General features: G+C 54.1%; 1 protein-coding gene across 1 annotated transcript; it reads left to right on the top strand.

Annotated features, from left to right (window-relative positions):
- Nucleotides 1–5372: 5372 nt before the first annotated feature.
- Nucleotides 5373–11133, top strand: LOC122378176 (serine/threonine-protein kinase PAK mbt-like). Its single transcript, XM_043358932.1, has 5 exons — nucleotides 5373–5394; nucleotides 6823–7063; nucleotides 7435–7674; nucleotides 10530–10912; nucleotides 11130–11133. Exons 2-5 carry the CDS (start codon nucleotides 6839–6841, stop codon nucleotides 11131–11133), a joined length of 852 nt encoding a protein of 283 aa, XP_043214867.1. The 5' UTR covers nucleotides 5373–5394; nucleotides 6823–6838.
- Nucleotides 11134–11154: the final 21 nt, after the last annotated feature.

The raw sequence follows: 11154 nt of genomic DNA, 5'->3' as shown, positions 1-11154 counted from the left end.
AGAGAGAGAGAGAGAGAGAGAGAGAGAGAGAGAGAGAGAGAGAGAGAGAGAGAGAGAGAGAGAGAGAGAGAGAGATCTTGCACAACTTTCGTCGTTGACCGATTCCTCTAACCACACCACGAGCGTCCCTTATTACCATTCCTGCCGTTTCCATACTGGAGACACTGTACGGGCCCTTTGACCCGTCTCGAGCTCGGCCGTCTGCCGGCGGAGGTCAACTTCTGCCATCAGCGCGGCAGGCCGCCGGCCAATGTCTCATATCGGACCGCGGTGCAATGTCGCGAGTTCGCGACATTACACCGCCCGGGGCTCGGCCGGAGCAGGCCTTTCCATAACGATCACGGAACTGCACGTGTGGTCTGTATTCGCAATGGCACATTGATCCGCTCGATGCGGTTGAAGTATCCAAACAGCTCTTGGTAGCTCGCGTTTTGGGGTAGCACTGGCCTTGCCTCAACAAATTTACATTACAATCATGAACAGCTATCGAGGCACGATCTACGACTGCCGAGACCCGATCCGAAAAAAAAACGGAACAAAGTTTAGCAATTTATCGGGGACGAATGACGATGCATCAGCCCCACAGTGCATATCAATTATCAACTAACTAAGCCCTGCCCGACTCAGCTCAGCCGACAGCCTTCTTTTTGACTTTCCTTGTCTGTCTGCTAGTCACACCGTCGACAAAACCACACTGGGACGAATATACGCACGAGTGAAATACCACGTAACCGCATCTACTACCGTCTTCCCGCCGCCCGTTTCCACTCACCTTTGTCTGCGTCTCTCAGTCGGTCGGCGGCGGTGCGCCGCGGGTCCCGCGGGCGGCCGACCCGTGTCCCGTCACTGCAGGCAGAGACGGGGGTCACCGTACCTACCGCCGGCCTCACTGAACGGGGGGCGACCGACGACCGTCACTGTGTGTCAGTAACCCCACCGCACTCGGCAGTTTTTTCAGAGTCTCCACAGGTCCGACAGACTGACCTATCCGGCGGCCAGTGACGGAAAACACGAGTGATTACGGTACGAACCAGTCGCTGCGGCACTGAGATAGGATACACAGGGGAGATTCAGGCCGGCTATGACCCAGCGGCATCACAGCGTGCCGGTCATAAACAGACTGATATGACCCAAACCCGGCGCCCTAGCACCACCCGACAGACTGAGGGGGCGGGCACCCTTCACACAGGAGCCACGGCGGCGGAGGAAGGCGGGGAAGGGGAGGGGCTGGCGGGAGGGTGAGGGGAGGGACAGGGGCGGGCGTGCGGGCCCGCACGGTAGCAGAACGGTAGCCGGCCGGCAGCAGCGGCGGTCAGCTGGCCGTCACGGGGCGTCATGTCACGTGACCACCGGACCGTGAGGAAGGCCCGCCGGCACAGAGCACCCGCCGAGGGTGAAACGGTGGCGAGACGAGGACAGACATGGACGGAAAAAGGAGGAAGCAGAGGTAATGGACGGGAAAAATCGCCAAAACACGGGCAGGATAAAGATCTGAATGGGCGGCGTTCAAAGGTTGTCCTAGTGAGTTTATGAAGGACGATCAAATATCGGGTAATAAGACCCAAACGTCACCAACCATCTGTGAAATATTGTATTGACAACGGTATACCGCTACAGCAGCGTCTTTTTGGATACCACAACAAGAGTAAACAGAAGCTTTTCGGACTTAGAGCAAGCAACAAAGCACCTTAGGTTCACAACAAAGCTGAATACAATATAGCAAAGAAACCAACACAAAAGGACGAAGGGCAGCTGGAACATATTGGTTCGACTAAGCTCGGTGAATCGGCGGTCATATCAGGCACTGAGATAGGCGCAGGAAAACCAGACATTACGCTAATGCGTCGGTTACGCTGGATAAGATGAGCTGTAATCCTAAGTTAAACAGCGTTGATGTGATATTTCTTATCAAGATACAATGATAAGCTGAAGTACGACTCTAACGCGTTGCTGTCAAAAATAATCACAATATGACCGACCACCATATTGGTGGTCGTCAAGCATATAAGGTGACAATCAGCAATCGGCCCGTGGTGAAACTGATATAATCCATACAGACTGGTCATGTTTTCCTGTACGCTTCATGTAAGCAGCACGCGATGCAGCCGTTACAATGGCGCCAGCTGTCGTAAAAACGACACTGGAATGCTGCTGAGGCACCTAGCGGTTGAGGCCGCTTCAAGTGACTGGCAGAGAATGTTCGTATTCCGGCGGATGACATGCTTCCTAGCAGACACTCACAATCAGATCTCTGGGACATTTCGTATGTATGGCCTTCAAACATTTCGTTTTTATAATACCGTAAGGTTGTTATTCTTATACGGTAAGGCCCACGCTGAGCAGAGCTTGATAAACAGACTCCGTCATGCGGCCTTCGTAATTGAAATAATTAGGATGTGTACTTCAGTGTACCAATCAAAGCCAACCAACTCGTCCGATGCATTGACTTCAATGGCTGCGGCCGCTCCCATCAACTGCAGAAAATCCCCAAGAACAAGCACCAGAGACTGGAGTGGTGACTTGATTTAAACCCAGGCTGAGCTGCCATACATCAGGTTTTTGGCTTAAATGTAGGCTGATAAATCAGCAAATCAAAACATGTCCATTCATGTAGGCTGGTAAATCAGCAAATCAGAACATTAAACAAAAATTAGCTCGAATGTTTGAATGTACGGATTGACAGAGCCGGAGCCCACGCTAAGCAGAGCTTGTTGCGTAGAACCCGACCCCTACCGTCCTATCGCGCAATTCCGGGTAACAGGAGAATTTAGATGCCAAAGTTTAACGTGCCCTTCAAAGCCGGACACGGCCTGTCCCACTCAACTGACTTCAACTGGCTGCGGCTGCTCTCACGAACTGCAGACCATCCCCGTCAGGAGTCTCAAATATCGAGCGTCGGGGCGACTCGAACCCGGGCTCTCACTACCGAACCCGGGCTCTCACTACCGGGAGTCCAGCGCTCTACCGACTGACCTACGGGACGGGCAAACATGTCCATTCAATCGGTTTGCAGCATGAAGAGGCGATTGACAGCCAGAACTGACTTATTGGCAATGGACCCAGGACCCAGCACGCAGGAGTCAGGACTGTGTTGCCTACCTATCTTTAAGAATCTCCTGAGTCTTACCATCCGCTACCATCCTATTCGATACCTGTGATCAAGATTGAGGATGCCAGTGGGGTGGTCACAGCTGTGGATCTGTGACATACGAGCTTGGCTTAGCGGGCAGCCAAGTCTGGTTGTTGCAAACCACCTGACAATTGACATTGAACCAATGTGAGATGTATGCAAAATGGGGATTTCCCATTGTGGATATACTGATACAAGGTGAGGATTTCAATTTGCCGTGGTTCAGATTTCTCATGAAGTGATGGGTTACTGTGAAGAAACCCTGTTATGGGCATGACTGTCCAATAAAATAATGTATTTGAGACAATAGGGTTATCTTGCAGCTGGAGAAATGGCCCGTTTCCAATCTGCAGTGGTTCAGACTTCAGATTTGGGTTTACTCGGTCTGCGGTCATATTTCCCATCGGCCATCCGTTCCAATTCAAATGTCAGTCCCGACTGGAAAAAATGCCTCCACTACGCTGAAGTTCTCGGCGGAGGTGATGCGCCGAAATTTCGGCGCAAGGGTTTATCCGCCGAAATTATTTTACCAAGCCATGCTTCATGCGCCGAAAATTTTCAAGGCTAACTGATGGCTGCAGGCTGTAGCCACGCACTTTTCGTCAAGGGGGGGGGGGGCTGGCGTGTGTGTGTGACTGTCTTCCAGTGACTACTGTCTACAGACGGCTTTTGGCACGGTCGACGGGATCGGGCAGACAAAAGACATCAGCAGGCCATGGGGGACCGAGCACCAGGGTTCGCTATCACAAAATCTCCTGACTCACAAACTCACTGGCATGTTCCATAACGTAACCTTTCTTTTGTTGCCCGGCTCTGATCAGCAGTAGTGCCCAGCCGGTGACTGACGCCTGACGGGGCCTTCGACAGGCGTGGTGCCAGCACGGCCGATGGGATCGGGCAGATACCAGGCCACGCGGGACCGATTGCCAGCGTCCGCTCACAAACCACACGCCGGAAATACAGGAATCACAACGGTCAATACGCACACGATAGCATACGTTATCTGAACTAGGGGATCCAACAATCCATAACCTCACTCTGGATCGGGGAACTGTTCCCGCCGTGGGAGAGTCGCAATCAGGTTCACTGAACATGACTTAAATACCCTGAGACGAACACGAGACAAGATAAGTGATATTTAAGATGTTTAACTCCCGAAGACATTTAACCCTCGCCGGCCGAGGGGGGTTGGTGCCACCCCCGGACGTTTTTTTTCGCGATTTACGCCGAAGTACGCCGAAAATTTCGGCGCAAGCCGTCGATTTACGCCGAAGTACGCCGAAAATTTTCGGCGCAAACGCCCAACTACGCTCGAGTTCTCGACGAAAGCGTGCATTTTTTCCAGTCGGGATGTCAGTAACATCTGCATGTCAAATTAAGCATTTTTAACAATTGCATGAAGTCATTACAGTTGATTCAAATTTGAATTATCAATTAGCTCAGAATTGAGATTCAGATGTGCAAAGTGAAAAGCAATGTCAATGTGAATGAAAGCAGCTCATGAGCAGTGAGCACAGCCCACAGGGTTCCGGGGTCAGGAGCGTTCAACTTTCAAGCATATATCAATATGGCCTTGGTTCAAACAGGAGAGATAATTATTGACAAAAGAAACTGTGTATTTTTGTTTCCTACTTACTACAAGCTCTTGAATACCTACACAATAATTCCCCAATACACTAATAAAACCCTGCAGTCTCTCCAACACTTGAACTTGTTTACCGACCCGCCCCCTACTGCTACACGTTGCTACAGCAAGGCAGGGAGCCACGTGTGTTTGGCATGCGAGAAATGTTGATATTCGTAGGTTAGCGCTAGCGGAAAATCACCAATGATAATCGGCCTTCGGCTTCCCTGGCGGTTCCATTGGCAAATATTCTCCCGAGGTGATTTCAGCATATTTACAATATGCTTCCTAGAACACATTTGGGAAGTTTGAGACTAGGGAAAAATTTCTATTCAATTTACTTTTGGATGACAAGTTTAAATCAATATAGGCCTAATGGTAATCTTATCAATGTATTTTTGCCCAATGGTAATTCCGTAATTGAAAAGAAGCTTCATTTTCTTCTTTGAAAAAAACGAATATTTTTCGTTAACTCGCAAAATTTGGAGAAATAATACATATACTAGAGACTTTCTCGCTATCAACAAAACATTGCGCCATTTTGAGTTGAGGCGTCGCTGTCGTCGACGATTTCTCCTTCGAGAGCGTTTTGGGTGAGTCTCTTTTGAGCTATTTTTCGATTTTCCTGCTATATTAATTGGTTCCAGCCGCTGGAAATAAATTATAACCTCTTTGATATTTGAGATAGGACCTGAATTCTCAGTTTGTGTTCTCGCTTGTTTCATAAGTCGATCAGGGCACCGAGTCTTCCCGTTATCGCCTCTGGTGAATCATCTCAATCTTGGCCCATTGCTCAGGCCGTAAGCCATCCTTTCAACTATTGATCCTAAAAATCAATTAAATCTATCCCCAAAACCATAAAGTGTATATTGGTACTCCACAGTCCACACTAAATTCATTTGACGAAGCTTGTGGGGTAGCAATTGAATTGCATGTTCCAATTCAGACTCCGGAGTTTCTCTGCAGCAGAGGTCACAGACCCAGAAGCTTCATTAGAAAAAATATACTTAATTTTGACTCCTCATGCTTTGCTATGCAATTCCAGTAGTAAGGGTAGTTGCATTGCCTTGGTTTTATTTTTATAATAAAAATATAACAAATTTGGTATTTATTTACTTTAGGTCCGCAAAACAGAGGGTAAATAAAAGTCATTCACACGATACTCTAAGACCTCCTGATTTCATTTCTGATACTTATTCCTTCTAGAAACCAATTTAAAAGCACCAGTACACTAGTATCACCAGTATCACCACCAACGGCCCCACCTCCGACCGGAACTGCACGTGTCTGCGCGGCGCACCCGCTACAAATGGTCCAACCAAGGTTGAGCGAAATTACGGATGATAATAAATTGTAAGGAAAGTGACGTCAAAATAATCGAGGCGGAGCGGTGCAGTGCCGAAGGCAATGCCTTAGGAGAGATTACAGGCAATGGTAAGTCAAATATTTTTAGGTTAAGTGGTTGTGTATCTGGCTTCAGGCCGAAGGCCTGAAGCCTGATGCATAACCACTTAACCTAAAAATATTTGACTTACCATTGCTTGCAATCTATTCATGCAAGTCACTTTTTCCTTTTCCCCCAGTAGGCAAACATCAGTAGGTCAGGTTAGGTAAGGTTTGGTTATGTTCTGATCATTTTCTCATGCTCTATTACCTTTGCTAAATATTTTCTCTTTTTTATTCACCGTTTTTCTTGTGCTTTGGTATTATGACGTCATTTTCATAACGTCGAAAACTAATGAATATCCGCATCATTTTTTCTTTTATAGGGCAGCGTTGTATGTTTCGTTTTTGTCGCGGAAGCGTGCTTTCTTCAGTGTGTATTGTGCAGCAGTGCGGTGTAATGTGCTGGGGTTTTAGTATCTTATTTTACATTTTTGATGCATTTAAGCATGATATCTGAATTCAGGACATCAAATAGTGTAAGAATGTGCATTTTTTCTTGTTAAAATAATATTGCGGACCTAAAGTAAATATTTACCACAAATTTTCATGAATTTTTTATTTTATTTTACAGGAATATACATGCACTTAAACTACTTGTAACAAAAACATTATCTTTTTGCAGCACCACACCTGTCAAGATGTTCAAGTCAAAGCGAAAGTCAAAGAAGTTGGAGATATCGGCTCCAACAAACTTCTGCCACCGTGTGCACACTGACTTTGATGAGCGGCAAAATAAGTATGTAGGCCTGCCGCTCCAGTGGGTCTCCCTGGTGGAGCGCAACGCCAAGGCGCTGGAGACGCGGCCTCGTGGTGTGGTGGACCCTCTGCAGGTCACACCCACAGACATGATGGACCTCAACAAGGTCAGTGTCATCTGTGACAGGGGGGAGGGGGGACTGGGAGCATGTACTGGGCTAGGTCAGTGCAGCTAGGGTTACAGGGAAGACTGACATTTGTGGCACTGAGCTAAACAGGTGTGACAGGAAAATGGTATTGTGTCATAGCTCATGTTTGCTGTTGTACTCAAATGACTAGGGAATGTGATAGATTATAGTTGTGTGATTTATTTGATTTTAGTTCAATTACTTCATCATCTGTAGATCATTTACAAATGTTTTACAGATTATTAATTTTTTTTTTGGTAAATCTTTACCTTGGATCCAGTGTGTTCAATCTATCCAATCCAGTGCACTCTGTCTGTCTGATGTTCTGACGCGCTCTCGGCCGGCCGCAGCCGGTGGTGCGCGGCTCGGCCAGTCCGGGCGCCGGCGGCGCTCAGCCCGTGCACAACGGCGTGGCCGTGCTGCCGCGCTCCAGCAGTGTGGCGCGCAGCAACTCGCTGCGCCAGCACTCGCCGCCGCTGCGGCTGCGCGCCGCCCAGCGCGGCCGGCCGGCGCAGGGCCCGCTGCCAGAGGAGGGCGGCGAGGAGCCGCGGCCGCCGCCGCCCGGCCACGGGCCCGCCGGAGACGGACAGGTGAGGCGGACACCGGGGGGAGGGGGCTCTGGGCCAGCCGCGGCCGCCGCCGCCCCGCCCGGCCACGGGCCCGCCGGAGACGGACAGGTGAGGGGTACGGGGGAGGGGGCTCTGGGCCAGCCGCGGCCGCCGCCGCCCGGCCACGGGCCCGCCGCAGACGGACAGGTGAGGGGTACGGGGGGAGGGGGCTCTGGGCCAGCCGCGGCCGCCGCCGCCCGGCCACGGGCCCGCCGGAGACGGACAGGTGAGGGGTACGGGGGGAGGGGGCTCTGGGCCAGCCGCGGCCGCCGCCGCCCGGCCACGGGCCCGCCGGAGACGGACAGGTGAGGGGTACGGGGGGAGGGGGCTCTGGGCCAGCCGCGGCCGCCGCCGCCCAGCCACGGGCCCGCCGGAGACGGACAGGTGAGGGGTACGGGGGGAGGGGGCTCTGGGCCAGCCGCGGCCGCCGCCGCCCGGCCACGGGCCCGCCGGAGACGGACAGGTGAGGGGTACGGGGGGAGGGGGCTCTGGGCCAGCCGCGGCCGCCGCCGCCCGGCCACGGGCCCGCCGGAGACGGACAGGTGAGGGGTACGGGGGGAGGGGGCTCTGGGCCAGCCGCGGCCGCCGCCGCCCAGCCACGGGCCCGCCGGAGACGGACAGGTGAGGGGTACGGGGGGAGGGGGCTCTGGGCCAGCCGCGGCCGCCGCCGCCCGGCCACGGGCCCGCCGGAGACGGACAGGTGAGGGGTACGGGGGGAGGGGGCTCTGGGCCAGCCGCGGCCGCCGCCGCCCGGCCACGGGCCCGCCGGAGACGGACAGGTGAGGCGTACGGGGGGAGGGGGCTCTGGGCCAGCCGCGGCCGCCGCCTCCCGGCCACGGGCCCGCCGGAGACGGACAGGTGAGGGGTACGGGGGGAGGGGGCTCTGGGCCAGCCGCCCGGCCACGGGCCCGCCGGAGACGGACAGGTGAGGGGTACGGGGGGAGGGGGCTCTGGGCCAGTCGCGGCCCGGCCACGGGCCCGCCGGAGACGGACAGGTGAGGGGTACGGGGGGAGGGGGCTCTGGGCCAGTCGCGGCCCGGCCACGGGCCCGCCGGAGACGGACAGGTGAGGCGGACACCGGGGACGGGCGCCGGGAGGGAGGGAGGCGGTGCCGAGCCGCCCCGGTCGCGTGAAACACGATCCGTCGCGTGCGGCGTCGGCCGCTGAGCCGTGCCGTCCTGTTTTCCCTCGTTTGTTGACAGGCTTTGTGCGATAGGAATGCGGCGCTTTGTGAATAATCCGACAGATATGTGACGTCAAAATGTACACTCTTCAACGGAAGAGATAGTGTGGTTACAATCTGTAGCATGCTAGGGGTAAAAATATCCCCGTTGCTTCCAAGAACGGTTCCAGAAGTTTAGGGTATTAATGGGTGATTACCTTGACTGTGTGAATGAAATACTTCTGCCAATATTTCACTCGCAATTCCTGCTTCAACCGTCAAAAATTCAATGTGCGGGAAGGCCATCCGTTAAGTTTATTGTAGCTACAGGCTCGGCTCCAGATGCCGTGGTTTCGAGTTTTGTGGTCGGTGTGTGGCCCGTTGATACTGCTCCAAAGGTCGAGTGCCGTACTAAAGGGGTCGGTCGGTGCGGTATCTGCTGTCGTCTGGCTTTGTACGTCAGAGCACGGCAGAGCGTCATACTGCCACCGCCGGCAATGAGTTCGACTTTTATGACCTTAGAAAATAACCGTATTGAAATTTATGGTGTATGTGATTGATGTCTGACCAATGAATCAACATCGGGTGCAACTTGCAAGTGTTGCTGTTTTTAAAGTAAATTATTCTTTTTCTTCCGTCATGATGGCATGTGACGGTTTCCGTAGTAAATCGGGATAAGGTCGCAGTCAGTGTTGTGTCTGAGGCGTTTTGTCTCAGCTCCGGACGGTCACCGTCTGAATATCCGGTCTCCCCGCCGAGGGAACGGACGTATAGTCGGCCCGTATCTCGTTTGCAGTCCGATAGAAAAACTCTGAGATCTTAGCGAACCCACCTATCTTGCCTGGTCGCCACCTATCGTGAGAAGTTTGCTGGGTTTCGCACATGCTGTCAAAGCCGGCTGGCAGACTTGTAGATAACATTTGCCGTGGTGGTGCCGGTACCCAGAGGAATGCGTCCTCTCGTTTTGATGTACAAGCTGAAGATACGAGAGTACGATTCAAAGGGCATTTATATATTATTATATATAATATTATTATATATATTATATATTGGCAGTAAACTGTGAATCGAAGTTGAGGTTCTTTTTTGTTTATTTAGTTTCAGACGTAACATAGGGGATTGCCATTTGTCATTGATAATGTTAACGATGGCTGCATCTTCAGACGCATCTGGGTTCACCGACGGTCTGATGTAAAGGACCGATGTAAATGTTTCGGAACCGTTTTCCTTATAGTTTGACCGATAATTCCTGTTTGCTCTCTTCTATCTAACGCGGCCCGCCGCTCTGTTGCAGGTTCGCCCGCTCGGGTACGGGGACGGCCGGTCTCCGGGCCCGGGCCGTCCGCCGCAGCAGCACCCGTCCCAGCTGGGCCCGCGCGGCCCCGGCCCCGGCCCCGGCCACCCGTCGCCGCTGCTGCGGCACCAGCGGCCCGGGCCGCCGGGACCGCTCGTCTACCCCGGACACCCGGGTCACCCGGGCGGACCGCCGGCGCACCCGGGCACCTACCCCGGCGGGCACCCGGGCGGACACCCCGGGTACCCACCGGGACACCCCGGACACCCAGGACACCCCGGCGGTCACCCGGGCCACCCCGGCCACCCGCCGCACTCGTCAGCGCAGAGCCTGGGTCCGCGGCCCTCGCCGCAGCCCGGACCGCCGCCGGCCGGCCACGAGGGCGCGCCGCGCGGCCCCGGCTACGGGCCGTCCGACCCGACCGGCTACGGCGGGCCGCAGGCGGGCGGACCGCTCTACGGCAACACGCGGCCGCCGGGCCCGCCGCCGGCCAACCTCAACGACAGCCGCGAGGGCTGGCCGGCGCCGCACCGGCCGGCGTCAGCACTGTCCGGGGGCGGCGCGCCGCTGCCGCAGCCGCGACACCAGCCGCACCAGTCGCCGGCACTGCAGGACGCCTACCGACCGGGGCCGCCGGCCGGGCACCAGCCGCCGCCGCACCAGTCACCGCACCAGTCACCGCACCAGCAGCAGCATCCACAGCAGCAGCACCCACAGCAGCATCAACAGCAGCAGCAGCCGCAGCAGCCACATCAGCCACATCAGTACTACTTACCGAAGGTAGGACGATCGACTTCGAGCCAGAGACTCTCTGGATTCAAAGTGCCGTACGCTGCGTTCAATTTGCTCGATGGCTGGAGTAAGTTGATGTTTTTGTAGTTTAATCTGTTTTTTCTTCCTCTGTCTTGTCGCTCTGTGGCGCTTACCTGTTGTTTTCACATATTGCTTATTACCTGTTCGCCGTCTCCCTGTCCCGTTTAGCTGACGCCCCCCCCCCCCCCGCCAG

The sequence above is a fragment of the Amphibalanus amphitrite genome, unplaced genomic scaffold, assembly GCF_019059575.1.
Source record: "Amphibalanus amphitrite isolate SeventyFive unplaced genomic scaffold, NRLGWU_Aamphi_draft 000056F_arrow, whole genome shotgun sequence".
Classification (NCBI taxonomy): domain Eukaryota; kingdom Metazoa; phylum Arthropoda; class Thecostraca; order Balanomorpha; family Balanidae; genus Amphibalanus; species Amphibalanus amphitrite.
The sequence above is the reverse complement of the archived record's forward strand: the minus strand, read 5'-3'. Positions and strand labels throughout refer to the sequence as shown.

Excerpts from the sequence above, each read along its gene's own strand:
- LOC122378176 (XM_043358932.1), top strand. The coding sequence starts at position 6,839 with ATGTTCAAGTCAAAGCGAAAGTCAAAGAAGTTGGAGATATCGGCTCCA. Across the intron at positions 7,064-7,434 it reads ACATGATGGACCTCAACAAG|CCGGTGGTGCGCGGCTCGGC; the intron begins GTCAGTGTCATC and ends GGCCGGCCGCAG. Across the intron at positions 7,675-10,529 it reads GGCCCGCCGGAGACGGACAG|GGCGCGCCGCGCGGCCCCGG; the intron begins GTGAGGCGGACA and ends GCCGGCCACGAG.